Source organism: Mus pahari, chromosome 4, assembly GCF_900095145.1.
Source record: "Mus pahari chromosome 4, PAHARI_EIJ_v1.1, whole genome shotgun sequence".
Classification (NCBI taxonomy): domain Eukaryota; kingdom Metazoa; phylum Chordata; class Mammalia; order Rodentia; family Muridae; genus Mus; species Mus pahari.
The window spans coordinates 88,194,269-88,214,575 of NC_034593.1; the positions used below are offsets into that span (position 1 = coordinate 88,194,269).

The 20,307-nt window shown below is 48.4% G+C and overlaps 1 protein-coding gene across 2 annotated transcripts in view; it reads left to right on the forward strand.

Moving 5' to 3' along the window:
* Positions 1–20,307, forward strand: part of Notch2 (notch receptor 2) — a 134,685-nt gene that overhangs the window by 70,501 nt on the left and 43,877 nt on the right. For both annotated transcript variants that reach the window (XM_021195250.2, XM_029538070.1), the window contains exons 6-11: positions 13,151–13,384; positions 14,502–14,657; positions 15,273–15,461; positions 16,581–16,694; positions 17,388–17,501; positions 19,376–19,609. In XM_021195250.2, coding sequence (XP_021050909.1) covers positions 13,151–13,384; positions 14,502–14,657; positions 15,273–15,461; positions 16,581–16,694; positions 17,388–17,501; positions 19,376–19,609 — 1,041 coding nt within the window. The remainder of the gene's footprint in view (positions 1–13,150; positions 13,385–14,501; positions 14,658–15,272; positions 15,462–16,580; positions 16,695–17,387; positions 17,502–19,375; positions 19,610–20,307) is intronic.

Genomic DNA, 20,307 nt, shown 5'->3' on the forward strand with positions numbered 1-20,307 from the left:
CTCTCAGGAAGGCTTCTCCTCCCTCTGTCCATGCTGAGCGAGGCTCTTGCTCCCCTCTGGCTGCCTTTCACTTGGATGTCTTCCACAGCTCTACAGACAGTGTTGGGTGCTTGCTGTGGTGGAGAGGTGGAGTCACGGGGGTTGAGCCGCTGTGACAGGCGTTGCTAGCTGCATTTAATGGCTGCCTTCTGCTGATGCTGAGAAAACAGAGGTAGTTGTCTTTCCCAGGAGCCCATTTTTATTACCATTAGAGCTCTGAGCTCTACATAATTGACAGGAATGAGCAGAGCTTCAACTCATGACTTAGATGTGTCAGCATCTTAATGTGCTAATTGCATATTTTCTATTGGGGTATAACCTATTGAGTATCCTTCTTTTTAGATGATGATGATGCACAATGCATAACTAAAAGAATTAAATTATCTGTCCTTAGCAAATAAATAGTGATTGGGTTCCTGTTTTAATCTAGGTTTATTGAGTTTCAAATCTGTGGTCTCTTTTTTCTGTACCAAGAGGACTCTGTTAGACGGTGCCTTTTATTTTTTATCTTTTAAGGATAAAGACCATTGAAGTTCCTTTAATGCTCAAAAATTCAATTTCTGATTTCATTATTCTAGGATTTCATGATTTGTTTTCCCTTCTTGGGAACCTCACCGGTGACTCTGAGGTTAGGAGTTCACACTGTGTGAAGGGTTCATTGTCAGTGTGCCGCCTCTTGCCTGTACCTAAGAGCCTGCTACAACTGTTCATAACTCCTCCACGGCTCCCAGCTGTAGCTGGAGTATGTGATGCTTGGCCTGCGTTTGATAGGCAAGGAGGGCTGTACCAGACTAGTGGGAGAGGAAATGAGGTTTCTAGCCTGCCCCAAGAGAATGGGTGAGATTACTTGGTAGAAGCAACCAGCATGGGTTTGCACATCCATGGGGGAATCGGGACGTTTCCTCGTCCTTCGTGAGGACAGCAGGACAGTTTTGTGCTGTAAGTGGGTGAGCAGGAAACACGGCCCATCACAGCTCTAGACCTCCAGGTGAACAGAAACATCTCCAGTTCGGTTCATCATTGATTTGCAGTGAAGAGTTTCTTTTTCTTGGCCTGTAAAACCCACATATGTTATTTACTCTGTGGGGTCTTGACAATCAGTGTGCAGCAGTAGGCCTTGTAGCCTTTGTGTTTCTTCAGCAGCATCTGTTATGATGAACACTCTGGAGCCATTTGTTATGGTAGCTGCTGGTCGTGTGCCTGAGAGTGTCTGACATGTGACGTGTCTGAATTCAGGGGTGTTGTAATTGCCGCACAATACCTGATTTCTGAGGAGGTTGATATGAAAAAGGTAAAATATTCCATTGGGGAATGCTTCGAGATTAAGTACCACAGTTACAATGTTTTAGATGTCTTGAGTTTAAAGTGGCTGTTAGGAGGTGTAGAAGCACCCGTGTGCCTCTCTGTTGTCTCTGTGTGAGAGGTGCTGCTACAGCCTCAGAGGCTGTGCAGAGCTGGCTGCTGTGGCCCCTTGGCTTAGGGCAGAGCACCTCTGCCTCTGGGTGCTCCATGGTCAGCACACCAGCCTCGTTCTGACCTTGTTCGGTGGTAGCTCCTCCCCAGGGGCTGGGTGGGGCTGTTGTAGCTCAGTATAGAGCTTTTCATCTTCAGTCCCTAGTGAGGGTTTTTCCAAGTCTACAAGCTCTGCTCATGTGTGCTGGAGGTAGGTTGCCTGATGGAGAAGTGAATATGTAGATGTTCCTTAGGCAGGAAAAGTGCAGAGGGTTGGTGCAGACTCAGCACGGTTGCATTTATTATGCAGCCGTTGTTGGACTCCTGCCTTCTTATCAGGACAGTTCTGCTCTGGCAAATGTCCATGGGAGGGAAGAACTTTAAAAAGCCCCAAATTTATTAGAGCAGTGTAGATTAATGTTTTGTCTACGTAGACGGTTATTTGAATTTTCTTCTTAAAGGTTCATTTCCTTCAGAATTAAAGTTGACTCTAAGCTCAACTCACAAATTCCTCTGTGTGGCTGCTTTTGGTTTTGAGTTCATTCCCAGGGCAGATGTGATTGATTTTCCTGCTCTCATTATTAATCCAGAAACGTAATTTCAACTTGGGCTTGGAACAGTGCTTTGGGACATGAAGCAGAGGCAAGCAATGAAAGTTAGGTAGATTTGAGTTAAATCAAGTGGACCGCATCTTCTCTTCACTCTCCTGTATAATAAAGGCAGCGAGCCTTCAGAGGGGGTTAGGATTGCTCTTGCTCTGGTTGCAGAAAGAACATCTGGCCTGAATTTATGAGTGTTTGTGCCAGAGGTGGGCCGTGAGCGCCAGAGTTTGTGAGCAGAGTTTGTGGGCTGATATTTGGATGCTGAATGAGGTGGTTCTGCTTTGGTCCAGTCTCTGATTGGTGAGTTGCCCTGGAAGCACTCCCCACCCCGTGTGTGTGTGTGTGTGTGTGTGTGTGTGTGTGTGTGTGTGTGTGTGTGTGTGAAAGACTCTAGGGATGGAGTGGGAACATATCTTAGGCTAAGATACTCTGTCTGAGTAGATGGGAAAACACTCCTCATACTTCACCTTCTTTGTTGTCCACCAATAGTTAGAACTTGACCTCCAGCCCACCTTCTGGAATGCCGCCTTCCCACCCCCAGTTTTGGTTTCCTATCAGTTGGACAGATCAGCCGGGTGATCACCTGAAGCATCCACATCCTAGAAGCCCCTTTACAGCTGATAGGAGGCCATGTGGGTGGGAACAGCTGCGAAGGCACGGGCTAGGCCAGGAATGGCCTCACTACAGGCCCGCAGTGGATTCCAGGTTTTTAAGCTCTTATGGGATGACACTGAGGAAACTCAAGAGCAGACACCCACTGAACAACTCACAGTCCAGGGTGCTCTGTGAGTCTATAAAGAGCACAAAGCAAAGACGAGTCCTACCTTGTAAGCTTTGTCAAAAGAGGGTGAAACCCTGCATGGAAATAAGAGATAGAAAGCATGAACGAGACAGATTCAGAAAGATGTGCGGTGTGGGTTAGAATTAACACACCCAGTGAAGACTGAGAAGGCAAACCTGTGCTTTGACTCTCCAATGTTGACTTTGAAGTAAGTTTTCAGAAAACACTGTCAGGAAGCCAGATAGAGGCAGATGCGGTAGAGGCAGGCCCAGAGCCTCAGACCTAGAGTCTTGGGGTGGGGGGCAGTGAGTTTCCATGAGAATCTGTTAAGTCTGTGAGGCAATCTCTGTCCAGTGAGTAAAAAAAATTGAAGCCAGAATTGTGACAAGCATTCACATTGAAGAAAATGGAGGAGGAAGTTGGTGCAGAGAAGGAAGCTAAGAAACGGGGAGTGGAGAGAGAGTGGAAGAGAGCTTTGTCTGAGGCACCACTGAGTCACAGGCTATCCCACAAGGAGGCTTCACCTGCTCACCTCTGCCTGCCCCTGCTGTAGCCTCCGTGGTACTCTGTCTGCTCCATCTGGCTTGCAGGTTCAGCTTACCTGGTAGACTGCAGCTCTTGCTGTATGTAGCACACTCCTGGGACCATTTTTAATAAGTGACAGCTCCTGGACGAGTGAAAACCAGGGGAGGCAAGAGTGACAAGATCACGCTCTTTGTTGTTGTGGTTAAGAAAACCGACATGTGGGTATGTGCCCAGGAGTGTGTGTGCATGCGAGGGCAGTTGCCTACAGAGTTCAGAGGTGTATGATGCTTGTGTTGCTGGAGCCACCTGATGTCGGTGCTGGGACTTGAACTCAGGTGCTCTGGAAGACCGATATGTGAACTTAACAACTGCTGTCTCTCCAGCCCTGATCACATGTATTCCTTACATGGTTGAATCATAGTCTGTGATGTGCACATAGCACATTTTTTTATGCATTGTCAGTTGATAGAGACTTCTGTTGTCTCTGTCTCTGGGCTGATGTGAATAGTACTTCAGTAAACATGGAAACAGATGTCTCCATGATATACTGGCTTCATTTCCCCATATGGGATTGCTGGATCACATGGTAGTTCTATTTTTTCTTTAATTTTTATGTGCACAGGTGCTTTGCTTGCATGTATGTGTGTGTGTGTGTGTGTGTGTGTGTGTGTGTTATGTGTATGTTCCATGTGTATGCATGCCCATGGTGGTCAAAAGAAAGCATCGAATACCCTGGAACTGGAGTTTCAGGTGGTTGTGAGTCACCATGTGGGTGCTAGGATTTGAACCCAGTTCCTCTGGAAGAGCAGCCCAGTGCTCTTAACTACTGAGCCATTTCTCCAGCCCCTGGTAGTTCTGTTTTCAAACTGTGAGCAGCTTCTGTCCTGATAGGCATTCCTATCAACAGCGTGCAGGGACCCACTTTTCCCTCTTCTCCATCGACATCGTAGTCAGCGTTTGCTATTGGTGTCTTTTTGATGGAGCAGCTCTTGGTGAGTGAGAGTGTCTCCTGGCTCTGGTTCACCTTTCCTGTCCTCATGGGTTTTCCATTCGTTATCTGGGTTTTAAAAATTCACTTTATAATTATAGTTAGGGCTATTGAAATCTTAGTTCATCTTAACACCTTGGGCTGTGAGTGCAGCTTTGGTGCAACACATCAGTTATACCACAGGCATCTCCTGTGTGTGGCTTCTTCATCTTGGCTGAGTTTCAGTCAGTTAGGTAACTGTGAGTGATGTGATGTCTTCAGGGATGCACTCTGGTAGCTATCGGGAGCTGGAAGCTCTTGGACCGGCTGTCTTCATGTGTGAAAGCATTTTGCTGGTATAGAATTCTTGGGTCTCCAGTGTTAGCTGAGATTTTTAGGCATGTCTCCTTTGCATCTGGTGATGAGTTCTGGGTAGGGTGTTTCTTCCTCCCTGATGGTCAGCATCACTGTCCTCGGTGTTCTTGCTGTAAGCTCTTAAAGGCCGTCCTTCCCTCCCGCAGAGCGCAGCTGCTCTCCCTTGCTGTTTCAGCCTGCCGTCCTTTTCCTTTGCATCTTATGAGAAATCTCAGATTCTCCCCTTGTTACCCCAATTTATAGTTTCTTGTCTTCTGTTCTGTCCTTCATAGCCTGTGACCCTGAGTTTTATTTGCAGAGCATCCTTGTTTTCTTGTGACACACAGTTAATCTTTGTCCTTCCTGTTTTTTCTGCTGCTTCTCAGCCCCTTCCACTGACCCTGCTGTTCTGTGTTGTTTTAGAACCCAAGTTTGTCAGTGTCTTGAGAGCCGAGAACCAACTCTTTCTCAGTGTGCTAGTTCCTGGCAATGAGTATTTTTACAGTGTGCTCTTTATCTGATCGTATGTGGCACACATCCATACTTTATATTGCAGAACCTTTTAATAGCCCCATGGCGGAGTTTTCCACACTACTCATTCTGCACAAAGTAACTACTTGTCTGTAAATAGAGAAATTCTGGGCTATTTGGATCCCTCATCCTGAACCTCCCCGTGAGGTGAGGGCTCGCCTGTGTCAATTGGCTTAGAAGTGAGGAGCCTAAAGAAGTGGGTATGGAGCCAACACATGGGCCTTCCAGCGGGGAGAGTGAAGCTTGGCACCACTTTCCTCTCTGGAGAAGCCTCTGTGCCAGGGGTCAGCTTCCTGAATGCCAGCTCTGGCTCAGCTCTCCACAGAGGCCGAGCCTGGCTGTGCTTTGGTGCCGTTGCATCCGGAGTTTGCCCCAGATGCACCGCAGACTCTCTTGTTGCTATAGTGGCCACAGTGCCTTCGGCTCCTCTGTGCTTTAAATTGCTGTTGACCTGGAGGGGTGAGGTGGAGTTCAGCGCATTCTTCCTGTAGCAGGGCAGGCTTTCTGAAACACAGATCGGATGTGCTGTTTCTTTGCTTAAATGCTTTGGTGGCAAGTCCTTGTTTTGGGATGGAGTTGCAGAGTGCTGCATGAAACCTGCTCTTGCTGCATCTCCCCACTACCCATGTATGCCTTGCAATTCAGCTGCACCCTTTCCTTCTCATTGCCTCAAATGAGCCATGGTCCCTCTTCATCCAAACTGTGCACTCCATGTCATTCTGCCAGAAATGTTCTCCACGCCTTCCTTCCACCCACACATACACTCTAGACAGCCTGCTCTGCCCGTGTGTCCCTTGGGCTTTCACTTCCCAGTTTTGTTCTCCTGAGGCAACAGGTACCCATTAAAACACTTGACACCCTGTATTATCGTTGTTTGTGTGGGATACCCACTATTTGCCTAGATGTCTATGGGGTAGAAACCAGGGCTGCTTTGTTCATGGGTAATCCCAGTACAAATAGTCCAGGCGTGACACAGTGTGTGTGTGTGTGTGTGTGTGTGTGTGTGTGTTTGTGTGAGTGTGTGTGTGAGTGTGTGTGTTTGTGTGACTGTGAGTGAGTGTGTGTGAATGTGTATGTGAGTGTGTATGTGAGAGAGGGAGTGTGTGTGTGGTGAGGCAATCAATGAATAGGGAAATTAGATTTTCTGGTGTTCCTGATGCCATTTTCCTCCTGGCTTCTTTGTTGAGAATGTTTGTAAATTGAGCTCACCTCTTGGAAAGATGATGTTTGGCAGTAAATGGAAAGAGTTTTCAGAGATGTCTGGCACCTAGAAATAATTTAATGCATATATTGGAGGTCAGTAACTGAGAGACTGGACCTCTCTCTCTGCACCCTTACACAGATGGCAGTGCTCTTGGAGGACTGCAGGAGCTCTACCGCAGGCCGCTGTCTTGGAAGATGTCTTTAGGGATGGGGTAGGCTTCAGTTAGGAAGAAAACTGTCATCACAGCATGGATTGCTCTCGGATCTAGTGAAGTAGATTAGGACAGAGGCAAGGGGAACTTGGTGTCACACTAAGATGCCGTTTACAACCAGGGTAAGGCACTTGGATGAGGAGTCCCTGAGCTGACTGGTGGGTGCAGATAGGGACAGAGGAAGACTCTGAGGAATGGACAGAATCGATACCCTCTGTTGTTGTTAGAAAAGTAAGGCTCTTATTCTATTGAGATTGTGATAATAAGAGAAGACAGGTCAATCACTTACTTAATACATAAACATTCCTAGATATTATTAGCTGGGTTTTATACTAAGCTGTGGGGGATTCAGCATTGAGGTAGATGGCTGCCATCATTTCTCTATAAGGCTTATAGTCCTGAATTAAACAATAGTGAGAAATAATAATCTGACTATGTTTAAAATCTGATCTGTGGAGAAAGCCTTGCCAGGTTAGTAGAGGACGAGAGGAGGTCTGCTAATGGGGAAACTCGCTTTGCTTCGGCAGAAAGGTCTTTGGGGGAAGATGACATTTCAGATGTAGGCGGTGAGTAGGAGTTATGTGGAGAAGACAGGGTAAGAACACCCCCAGCAGGGGACCCACGTGTCCTAGAGTCAAGGTGAAGGACTGTGACCACTTTGAGGCACAGACAGAGAAGTGGAGAAGCCGGTACGGAAAGCAGGACAAGTGCCAGACTCTTATCCCACCAGAGACGCCATCAGAGGGCTCAGAGAAGCGGGTGGCTCAATCCAGTTTATATGATAAGATCATTCTAGAAGCTCTCTAGAAAATGGCATTGGTCATAATGCAGGAAACAAGGTTTTGAGGAGTCCTGAAGGAGAGGTGGTATGGAATTAGCTCTGTGAACTTCCCTTCTCCCTTTATACTGTAGCCACCCCCCCCCCCCCCCCCGCAGGGAGCAGGTCCTTGGGCTTCCATAGAGTGCATGCGCACTGCAGAGGACGAGTTCAGCCACCATGAGTCCTCCAGGCCTGTACAGCCATTTGGCTTTTCCTCTGCTCTTTAACTTAAGAAATAAACTAGAGAAAGTCTATAGAATAAAACTGGAGAAATGTTCTCTGTGGCCTGGAGATAAAACTCTTCACCTGCAATCCCACTGAGCTCTATTCAGCTCTTCTGAGCTTCTCAGTCCTTCCTGTCCCTCAGTAGTCAGCTCAGATTCCTTTCCCATTCTGAAGGTTGACTTTTGTAGCAGTCTGCCAGTCCAGACCTTTTAAGCACATATTTCTACTTTGAATCTGTGTTTCTAGTTCATCTGTAAAGAGCTATTCACAGTTGGGCAGGTTAGCATACTTGTCTGGCCCTTCTCTTCATCTAGAGCATAATCGGACATGTTGCTGTCTAAAGTCTGTTTTCCCACCAACCCCAAGTATATCTGGCACACCTTCTGAAGCAGATGGTAGATCTAGACCCTCTCTTTGTGAAGCCTGTAGCCTAATGGGAGGAGGGATGAGAGTCGTGGGATAAAGTTCAGCTTCGCCAGATGCCAGGACAGATGATTGGAATAGCGTCAGTGGCGAGTCTCCGGGAGATGGGCATGTGGAGGGATGGCTGAGTCACAAGCAAGGTCTGAGGGATGGTGAGTAGCTAACCCTGCAGTCGGAAGGGGTAGAGAGCATAGGATGTGCAGAGCCCTGCCATAGGAAAAACCCCAGCATTGGACAAGCTGCCGGAAGCTGTTGTTGGTCAGAGCTGATGTCTGAAGGGGAGGGCTAGGCTTGTGTGACAGTACGTACAGGGACAAGCCAGAAAGTTTTCAGTAGCTTCAGCTGGTGTCGGTGTTTAGAGTATCCACCAGCTGCAGACTGGTGAGTGTGATGTCTCAGACCAGATGGATCTGGGCCCCTTGGGGCCGTGTTAGAAAGCCAAGCCCTACTCTTTTCCTTCTGCCCGAGGGAATCGGAGAGGGCCTGAGCAGCCCATTGCTCTGGTCCCCGGGTTAAGTGGTGGCAGCCTGCAGCATCTCCAAGTGAAAATTACTACGGGGTGATTATTGTGCTCTGAAGACTTGCCTCACTGAACTCTGTACCATCGACTCAGGGAGTTCACAGCGTGGTTTGTGTTGACCCCGATGACAGGGTTGCCAAGACGGGGCCGGGCAACAACACAAGGCTCCCTTCCCACTGCACACTTTGATTTGCTAGGTAGCTTGTGACTTAGTATTCTCGCTGTCTTCCTGATAAGCGTCACTTGTCCTTGTCCTGTCTGTATTCACAGATGATTAGCCTTTACTGTCAATCATGTCTTCCCCCAACTGTTCTTTACCTGTTACATCAGGTCATATTCAGATTTAAAGTCTTAAACCATCTCCAGCCTTTCAAACCTCCAGTGGGAGAGTAGTACCCTGCATTCATCTGCTGTCTTCTTGACCTGCCTGTGTTGTGTCTTCCTTCTGAAGGAAGCCTCCTTCCTCCCACAAAGGCAAGCACAGTGTTCCGGAGGGGAATGAGAAGAGTCGAGCATACAGCCAGTGTCCCTTTGAGTGCCGTAATTTTCCCATCCTAATCTCTCATGACCTCTGTCTGCTCTGCTGCCTTCACAAGGATGGCCTTTATCTCAGACAGCTGGGCCTTCTCACTGGACTTTAGGAACTGGGGCAGGGACCAAGGTTGAAGATGTAGCTGAGTGGTAGAGCATTTGATTAGCATGTGCAAGGTGCTGGGTTCAATTCCCCAGTACTGCCACAAAAGCCCCTGGGCGGGGGAGGGGATGGGTTTGGAGTTGGCATGGTAACGGTTTTGGTGACCTTGCTTCCTGGGCTTGGGAAGCTTCCTCACTGCCGACCCTCACGCTCTCTCACTGTGGGCTTCTTTCTGCCTGGGTTTTCTCCTGCTCAAAGCAGATGTGGACACGAAGTGCGGTGTCCTAGGAGACATTCTTTTGGAAGTTTCAGAGAGCTACCATTTTCAGCATCTTTGACCATAAAGCTTGGTGACAGACTTATATGAGGGAGAGGGAAAGAACTATCTATCAGAAAGGAGTCTAGGAGGTTCTTGTCCTACAACCTAAGAGAAAAATGATCTGGTTTGCAGAAAATCACTTCTAAGCTGGGGTGCCCTTAGATGTCTGGTTTCATGTCTAACTAGCAGTATCAAATAGACATATAGATACAGCCTCATTGAAGCAGCCGTGAGCTGCTCACCCCTCAAACATGCTTCCATTTGAGGCAGTGCGTTGCTGCTGTAAGTTTCCCCTAATCCAGCAGAGTGACTCATGGTCTTAGTCTTTACATCCCCTCTTACCCCCCCCCCCCCCCCTCTCTCTCTCTCTCTCTCTCTCTCTCATCCTATCTCAGCCCACCCCCACCCCCACCCCCGCACGCCTGTGCCCTTGGGAAGGTGCAGCCTGTAGCGCTGGTCTGATCCCAGCCCACGCACACCACAAGTCTGTGTTAAGTTTAGTGCAAGGTGGACCAGTTACAATCCCAGCTTTCCTGCCCTTGCTGCCTGCCAGGGACTCCTCTGAGCCTGCCGTTCAGTTACAAATGACATGGTTTGGGTGGCAGCTCACAATGTCTGCTTCATTATAGACAATCCAGCTATTACTATCGTTTCCCAAGAGTGTCAGGTTTCTTTCCCAAGGAAATATTATTTTACCTACTTTTTCTTTCTTACCCAGTCTCTCTTACGATAGTATGTATAAAATATATTTTTAAACACAACAGTGTCTCATACCCAGATTTATCTCAGGGCCTCACTAAAGAATGGTGACACGGACCATGCTCGCATTCCACACGTCAGCGAGGTTCAGGGGCAGCACAGCCAACTGCGTTAGTGTAAGTGCAATGGGCTAGACTCAGCAATTACCCAGTTTACAACAGCTCTTTACCTACTTTGTGGTCATGTATTTATTTCTCAGCCCCGCCTGAATCCTAATAACACAGCTGTCATTCTTTGAAGTAGCATTTTTGCTAGAAGTGTAAGGGAGCAAATGTTTTGTACCGAGTGACAGCATCTATCCTGGGGTGGGTGTTTGCACTCTGAGCTCTTCCACCTTCGCTCTCTTGCTTTCTCGCTCTTCCCTTTTCTCAGCTCCTCTCCCTTCATTCTGTACACCTCCCATCTTCTCTCCCTCCTTCCCTTCCTCCTCTCCTCTCCCTTCATCACTTCCTCCTTCCCCTTCTTCCTTAGTCATTCACTCATTTGATCTTTCACCACGTTGTTAACTACCTCACTCATTCACCCCATCATTCATTCATTCATTCATTCATTCATTCATTCATTCATTCATTCATTGCTTTTCTCTTTCACTTGTTGGCTCCCTTACTCCCTCCCTTCTCAATTAGTCTGTCTGGAGTCATTGGTACTTCTGGTAGCAATCGGTAGAACCTCCTTTCGGGAGCCTGCTCAGAACTGGGTGCTGATGGGTGGACTCACAGTCAGCTGACTCACGAGCGACAGGAGCCAGCAGTCTGAGTGCTGTGATGATATTATACTTGACACTTACCACTTTCCCTGCTGACCAGCCTTAGCCACTCAGTCCTGTGGCAGGGTGTTTTCAGTCCAGTAATGGGAAGAGACACAGTGATGTACCTTGGATCAGATGCCACCCTGCATCCAGCAGTAGGGCCAGACCATGGTAGTCATAAACACTCTCTCAGAAGCCCTGCAAGTGAAGCAAGGGGAGGAGCGGGAAGGTCTCTTAGGGGAGACCCCAGACATCCACGTCCATCCTGTCAGGCAAGGTAATGGCCTCTGCTGCAAAGACACGAGAAGCCCCAGACAGACTGTTTGCAGTGAGGGAGCAGGAGAAGAATAGGTAACTAAGCAAGAGACAGTTATATTGCTTTTATAGTAGAGAGGGTGAAGGCCAACCCAGGCTGAAGTGTGGGTGGTCAGACTCATTTAGCACAAGCATGAAGTGAAGATGCCACAGCTGGGCATAGTGTGGGCCTTCTGTAGATATATGACTTAGGTATTCTGGGGACTGTGGGGAGCTTTAGTATTTTTTTAATTAATTAAAATTAATCTAATAAATTTGCTTTGGAGACAAGGTTTCTCTGTGTAGCCCTGGCTGTCCTAGGCTCACTTTGTGGACCAGGCTAGCCTCAAACTCCCAGAAATCTGCCTGCCTCTGCCTCCCAAGTGCTGGAATTAAAGGTGTGCGTCACCAGGCTTTAGTATTTTAAAATTCAAGCATGCTGTGCTTTTTTTTTTTTTCATAAGTAGATTCCTAATCAGAATGCCCCCTTCAATTGATCACTGAGGGATTTATCTATCTATTTATTTATTTATTAAGGGGGAATGAATGACATTTTGTTGTTGTTTGGTTTTAGAATTTGTTAAGGTTTAGAGAATTTAAGATAGTCTAATTTTAGTAGCCTTTGAAGCAAAAACTGGTTTTAAAATAGTTTCAAGAAGACCAGTTTAGTAATTTGTTTTATAATCGAGGTGGTCTGAGACTAAACTGCTTTTGTGGATCATGAACTCCTTGTTGTAAGGAACACAAAACATTCCCTTATTCTGTGCCCAGGATCCTTCCACCAGTTCAGTCCCCATCGTAGCCAGCACTCATAGCACATCTGTAGGAGTGCATGCCCAGCAGTGGTCCTTCAGTGCTCTGTTGGACGACACAGTGGGCCTCACTCAGCTCCTGTGGCATTGGGTGGACCATGCCCCTGGGGTGAGACACTTGGGTGGACCGTGCCCCTGGGGTGAGACACTTGGGTGAACCATGCCCTTGGGGCGAGACACTGTGCTCCAGTTTCATTCTTCGTGCCTTTTTCTGTCACATCTGTAGTTTACATAGGCTTTTGTTTATTCTTGCTCATCCTCACTTTTAAAAATGTTACAGTCTGTTTTGTGAGAATTCATGAGAGATAGCCAGGACCCTTTTCCAGTGGTCTTTGCTATGTGAGATGTGTGTACCGTGTGGAAGCCAGAGCACTGACATGGGCACCATCCACGTCTCTCCTTGCTCTGTCCACTTTCAGTTGCTTGCCTGTTTGCTTTCCTTCCTTCCTCCCTCCCTCCGTTCCTTTCTTTTTATGTGTATTTGTTTGCATGTATGTCTGTGCACCACATGTAAACCCTCAGAGGCCAGCCAGAAGAGGGCATCAGATCCCCTGGAACTGAGTTACACACAGCTGTGAAGCCACTCTGTGGGTGCTGGTATCTCAGAGAGTGGCCAGTGAGTGCTCTGAATGACTGAGCTGCCCCCTTAGCCCTACTTTTCTATTTCTTGGCCCAAGAATTTAGCTAAGACAAGGCACCTACAGAGTTTGGCTAGCTGGATAAGTTTTCATGTTGCCAGAGCTTCGAGAAAGGCCATTTCTGTTCGGATAAGTGTTATTTGGATAACTCAGGGTCACCTTAAATTTCATAAGAGGACACAGATTGCTGTAGGTACCATTTACATCAGCCTCAGGCAGCCTAATGAAGGGCTGTTAGGGTGCCAATCATTTATGACCTAAGGGTCCTAACCCAGCATCTTTCCCCCCACAGGGCAGTTCTGCACAGAAGATGTGGACGAGTGTCTGTTGCAGCCCAACGCTTGTCAGAATGGAGGCACCTGCACCAACCGCAATGGAGGCTACGGCTGCGTGTGTGTGAATGGCTGGAGCGGAGATGACTGCAGCGAGAACATCGATGACTGCGCCTATGCCTCCTGCACGCCAGGGTCCACCTGCATTGACCGCGTGGCCTCCTTCTCCTGCCTATGTCCGGAGGGAAAGGCGGGTAAGGCCAACAGTACAACTGAGCTGGAGGTGGCAGAGGCCGGAGCATGCACACTCTGACCTTCTCTTCCCTTTGGCACCTGTGCTTTTGCTATCTGAGGAGGGAATCACACAAGACCATTCTGGAATGCAGTCTGGTAGTGAAGGGCTAGTCATCTTCCCTAGACATTCTGCTCCAGTAGAATCCCTCAAGACTCTGGCCAGAGAAGCACCTCAGAAATCCAGACTAGATGGCCAATCCGTGGACTCAAGGAGACAGTGTAAATGACATACCCATTTATTCAGAAGAGTGTGCCTCTAAGAGTCTCTTTGGAAGAACTCTTTAGAGGGCACAGGTCACCTTGTTTTCTGGACAGCATCTAGTTTTAGGAGTAGCCAAGCACTGCAGGCAAACCAACTAGAAGAAGATAGCTCAGTCAAGAAACCTGTGCCTGGCAGCCTTGAGACATCCTAATATTTCTGCCTTTCCCAAAGCCACACCTCTAGCTTTGTGGAAGAAGCCTTGGCCAATGCAGACTGGAAAATCCGGTTCCCTCCAGAACTCTGCAGAGCAGGAAGCCGAATGCCTCCCTGCTTCAATTCCTCATGCCTGGGCACTTGGCAGGTCCCCATCCCCTTCCCCTGGCACCTGATCCAGGAATGTGCTGATGTGATTCCTTGGGTGCTGGAGAATAGACAGGTGGTGCTCAGCTCTGAGGCTAGTGAGATGCCAGTGAGCCCGTAGTCACTAGGGAGTGTGACATTGGAGAAGGAAGATGCTGGAAGCACAGAGTATTTGACACATACTTATGTGAACACTACCAGAAAATCAGATTTAATTGGAAATCTGGTATTTTTGTTTGCTCATGCTGGGACTCTCCACAGGGTATCTCCATTTTCCTGTGTTCTTCCACAAATGCAAGCCCTGCCCTGAGAGCTCTGGCACAGAGCACTCGCCTGCGCCCAGGTTGTCAGCGGCAGCTGAGGGCTGTGGCATGTCCCTAGTGTAGGATCAGGTGAAGGGAATGTTGCCTCCGGATCTTGATATTAAGTTTGGTTCTCCTGCTTTTGATGAAGAAAAAGCATTTCTCTAAGAGAGATTTTGCGTGTGTGTGTTCTCTTGCTCTACCCTGAGACAGGTCTACTGTGCCATCTGGATGACGCCTGTATCAGCAACCCTTGTCACAAGGGGGCACTGTGTGACACCAACCCCCTGAATGGGCAGTACATTTGCACCTGCCCCCAGGGCTACAAGGGCGCTGACTGCACAGAAGACGTGGATGAGTGTGCTATGGGTGAGTGTCGGGCATCTCTTCTGGACTTGGAGGTGTGTCGGCTCAGCAAGTGCTGCAACAGGAGTGTTTTGTACGTTAGCAGGTGTTACACCCAAACCTTGATTTCTTATTCCTGTTCTACACAGGTAATTTACAATCAACCTTTCCTGTACGTGCATTCTGGGAATGCGGTGCAATGGCAGGACTAGACTTGATTCTTAGTAGACACTCCTAAGCTGGGATGATGGCTCAGCTGTTAATTATGTACTGTGTTTGCAAAGGATCCAAGTTCAATTCCCAGCACCCACATCAGGCAGCTCACAATTCTTTGCAACTCTAGCTCCAGGGAATATGACCTCATCTTCTGGTTTCAGACATACATACATGCACATAGCTAAAAATAAATAAATAAAATTAATATAAAGTCCTATCTCAGTAAGAGTTTAAAAATAAACAGCACACATTTGGAGATCACTTTTGTCATTTCTTCTTATAAGTTAACAAATAAACCTGAAAAGAGTTAGCTTGTTTAAAATGGGCCCTTGTGTTGTAAATTCCAGTCTGCCCTTTGTTATCCACCTTTGTGGGAGCTCTGGCAAGTGCTTGGTCCTGTTAACTGGTTCTTATGTGTTACAGCCAACAGTAACCCTTGTGAGCATGCAGGAAAGTGTGTGAATACAGATGGCGCCTTCCACTGTGAGTGTCTGAAGGGCTACGCAGGGCCTCGCTGTGAGATGGACATCAATGAGTGTCATTCAGACCCCTGCCAGAATGATGCCACCTGCCTGGATAAGATCGGAGGCTTCACCTGTCTGTGCATGCCAGGTAAGGAGGTCTGGTCAGCTGTGCTGACAGGACTCACCGACTCCATGCACTGAGCCAGCGTGGGGTTCCCCAGCTGACTGAGCAGAGCTGAGCCCAGGACCCCTGCAGAGAAAGTAGGAGACAACTGGGGTGGTCAGAGCAGAGCAGACCAAGTCAGACAGGAACACTGCGTCAGGCTCCAGCTTCGCACAGTGAGAAGCCTCCGGAGCCGTTTCCCACCAGAACCCTCTAAACATGGAGTGTGCTGATGCTCTGATGCTCACATGCGCCATCCCATCTCACTTACAGAGTTAGTCTTTAGCCACACTTAATGTAAGCATCTGCTGCTTACCCAGAATGAGACCCTAGCTCAGTTGTGTCCTGGAGCAACTCCTCAGTGGACAAAGACAGAATGATGTGACAGCACAGGTCAGCTCTTCCATTAATAATGGAAGCCAGCACTCTAGCCTCGGAAGGAGCTCCTCCTAATCCTGACCTGCATCCCAAGTTGCACCCCTTCAGCTGGTCTTAGGAAGGCAGTGGGGAAGGGGTCCAGAAACTAAAAGTTGGCCAGAATGTGGGAGTCTTGGTTTGCATGCTGTGTCCTGGGGTGTATCCTTGCATTGGTCATTTTTCTTGTTGCTGTGGTAACATACCTGACAGAACCAATTTAAGTCCCACAGGCAAGTCAGTCCATCGTGGCAGAGGAAGACGTGGGGCAGGGCATGTGGTGGCAGCTCCTCATATTTTGTTGGGTTGGGAAGCAGAGATAACAGAAACAAAAGCAAAACTAACTATTGTCCTCAGGTCCCATTGCCAGTCTACCAGCTAGGCCCCATCTCTCCCACAGCTGTCCTCACCGCCTCACACTGCACCAGCTGGGACTGGGTGTTCAGGCACATGAGCCTGGGAGGGGATTTCACGTCCGTACCTCTGCCCATTCTTCACACTGGCAAAAATGTCTTACAGCATCTACATTTTGTACACTACAGGGACCACTCTATCATAGCGAAGACTCTTTTTCTTTGAAGAGCTTCTCATGCTTGCAGAGGTTTTTAGCTCTCTCTGTACTTTTTTGCTTCCTTGGCTGGAATGTCCCTTTATTTCTGTCTGAACTGCATGTGTGGTCCATTTGTGCAGGTTTCAAAGGTGTGCATTGTGAGCTGGAGGTGAATGAATGCCAGAGCAACCCGTGTGTGAACAATGGGCAGTGTGTGGACAAAGTCAACCGCTTCCAGTGTCTGTGTCCCCCTGGTAAGTGCCTGCCCGCCACCTGCCCCTGTGTTCTCCAAAACCCCAAGCCAGCTGACCACAGGAAGGGGAGGGGGAGTGAGTGCGTGTGGGCCGAGCATGAGGAAGTCATTAAAGTGGCTACTTGGGAAGAGACTGTGTGTATGCCGAGGTGGGGAACGGTTTCAGCCAGTATGTCTTCCAAGCCTTCTGTGGCCTGAAGTCCAAGCCTGTTCTCGAATGGCCCCTGACCTTCCTGTCTGTGTGTATATTTCAGAGTGCTCACACCTCACAGAAGCTCAGGATTTTATTTTCTCCTCATGAGTCATTCCTAAATCCCAAGACATTTATTCCATTAAGTCCAGGGCCGGCAACACACATTAGATTTTTTTCCAAGGTCCTGTGCCTCTGCTGATGTTGAAGGCATGCCAGCTGTCTGCTGTGGACAGTGGCTTTTCTATTTAACCTCCAAAATGAAGATCCTTTCAGTCTGGGGATACAGTTACTGGTTTGAGACTCCATCTTTCAGTAGTGTCTCAGTTCCTCTTGCTTCCCCTGGAGATGGACCTGGGAGTCGGGTAGAACCCCAGTGCCTCTGACCTCCGAGCTTTGCCTTGGTGACCCCTTGGCGTATGCTCTGCCAGTGATTCAACCCACTGTTTCAGTAAAGGAAGATGGGTCAGTCTCTGATATGTGTCACCTCGGTGCCTCTTACAGGTTTCACAGGGCCAGTGTGCCAGATCGACATTGATGACTGCTCCAGTACTCCCTGCCTGAACGGGGCCAAGTGCATCGATCACCCGAATGGCTATGAATGCCAGTGTGCCACAGGTAAGTGTCAGTCCCTCCCATCCCTTTGAGGCCCCTCTGTTGGCAGGGCAACTGTCTTCCCCTAGCTGCTTGGAGGTAGAACATAAAGGGTGCTGCCCTCCTCTAACAGCCAGGGGCTGGCTCATGCTAGAGCTTTTGCTGCAGACTTCCTGCTGTTCTTACAGTCCTCACCTGCAGCCCCTGGCTCATTGTCATGACACAGTAGTTCTGCCCACATGTTCAGCTGGTGTCTGTGTGTTTATGGAAAGGGTTTGGGCAGCAGTGAGCTTCTAGCTTGCTTCCCTGGTTCCTTGGGAATAGGAGAATTCTAGAATAAAGCTGTTCTTCACTGAGGCTTTCTACAGGGTCCATCTATTGTCTCCTGAGTCAAACCTTTGTGCAGTGCAAATACAGATGTCCTTGAGAGTTGGCTGTGTCTCTCTCTCTAGGAAGGTACTCACTGCATGATTTGATTCTGTATTCTGAGAAGCTTTGATAACACATTTTTGGGTCTTGGACCATATTTCTCACTTGGGAGTGGGTTTCATTGAGCTAAATGACTACACCACACTTGCTGTGCAGAAACATAGGTCATCAATATGGAGAAAGTCTTAAGCTATTAAAAAAGGAAACCTCTTCCTTATTTGGTTCTGAGATAGAAGCTATGGGGAGAGAGGGCTGGAGCCAGAGCATTTGCTGCTCATGCAGAGGGCCTGGGGTTGGTTCTCAGCATCTACATAGCAGCTTACAACCATCTGTAACTCTAGTCTCAGGGAATCCGACACCCTCTTCTGTCCTCTATGGGCACCACACACACACACACACACACACACACACACACACACGTTTCACATGCATACATATAGGCAGGCAGACACTCAAACAAGCGAAGTCATGAGTAAAGTCAGAGCATAAGTTAGAAACAGGTTCTTAGCATGTCGGCCTTGTGCCTCTGATTTCTCTCAGGAGAGCACACTCTGTTCCCATGGTGGTGCAGAGCTGATGTCTGTTGTAGGTGCTGAACGATTGCCTCCTGTTGGAGATGCTCTAGATGTTTCTAGCCTGCTTCTGTGGAGCATGACTTCACAGCAGTGAGGTTTAAATCCTAGATCTCATGTTTAAGGGACAGGAGGGTGCTGAGGTGCTCGGTGGGAACTAACACCTGCCGCACAAGCCTAAATACATGAATTTGACTCCCAGACCTTGGGGAGCAAGGAGGGAACCTACTCCCAATAGTTGTCCCCTGACTTCCACATGACTGCTATGTACACACCCACACCACCCATTTGAAAAATAATAATTTAAAAATAAATTTAAACAATAAAATGGAGGCCTCCTGGGGCCTTTTTAGGAAGAAGTGGGACATGGATCAAGTTATACCTCAGTTGTGGAATTCTCTCATTGTCTTCAGAGGGTCATAAGTGGATCATTCATTTCATTTAATGAGTACCTATTTAGAAATTAGTAGCATAACACTCTTGGAAGGACTCTGAGACTCCATCTCTGCTCTCCAGACTCGGATTTGTAAGACAGAATATGTGAAGTCATAGTCAGCGCCTGTGTGTTGGGAGGAGAGAGATTCAGAGGCAGCATGCAAAGAGGAAGTGTGGAGCGCCTTCCTTCCCTGCAGGCCAGGAAGCAGTGTGGCTGAGGAGAGAGCAGCGGACCCTAGGCTCAGGCTCAGGGGCATATCGGTTCTGCAGGCTCCACCAAGAATCTGTGAGCACGCGGTCCCCAAGCTCGAATTCTAAATCAGACAGTCAAGGCCACTGCTCAGGGCCAGCTGTGAAAATCGCTCAGGACGTGGCTCATGCAGGGCAGCTGGGCAGGCCGCCTTTGGGTAGACTCACATGCTTCCTGGTTTCCAAGGCTCCTCACTAAAATTCCTTCTGCAGGTTTCACTGGCATGTTGTGTGATGAGAACATCGACAACTGTGACCCAGATCCTTGCCACCATGGCCAGTGCCAGGATGGAATTGACTCCTATACCTGCATCTGCAACCCTGGGTACATGGGAGCCATCTGTAGTGACCAGATTGACGAATGCTACAGCAGCCCTTGCTTGAACGATGGACGCTGCATTGACCTGGTGAATGGTTACCAGTGCAACTGCCAACCGGGCACATCAGGTAGGACAGTCCCTCCCTCCCGCCCTCAGTCCCTCCATCCAGGGCCTGCTCTTTGTCATTGTCAGCCAAAAGTGACAGTTTTCTTCCTGCCCTGTGTCTGGTGGGGCCTTGGGAATTTCAGGCAAAGGTAAGACCCTGGTAGTTGCAAAGTTGAATGCCTCGGGCTCCTCGCAGGCCACCTGAGCCTGGAGGGAGGCTGCTTGCTAGACGAGTGCCTGCTCTGTCCTCTCAGGAGTTCTGGAGCTAGTTCACTGGGCAGCTGCATTTATTTCACAGATTTCCCTGAATTCCATTTTACCTGTGAGAGGCACGATCTTGGACACAGCTTTAGCTGGAGACAGAGGGATACTGTGAGAGATCAAAGGGAAATGTCTGAGTGGAAGATTAACCAGTGTGAGCCTTTCTGAGCAGAGGGCCTACTGGATACATGGGGTGATTTGTAGGGGCTCATCCTGGACTTAAGGAAGTCGGCCTATGGAGGGGGCAGAGGTAGGGGAGTGGGGAGCTGCCCTGATTTTATTGTGTTCCTTCAAATCCATTTCTCCAAACTTGTCAAAGGTCCTGGTCTTCATCCAGGGCCTCACACATGCCAAGTTTGAAAACAAAGTCCTTTTTGAATTGCTCAAGCATACGAAAAACATCCCATGCCTTCACAGCTGAGAATGTGGGTCCCCTCCCCACATTTAGATAACTCCCTC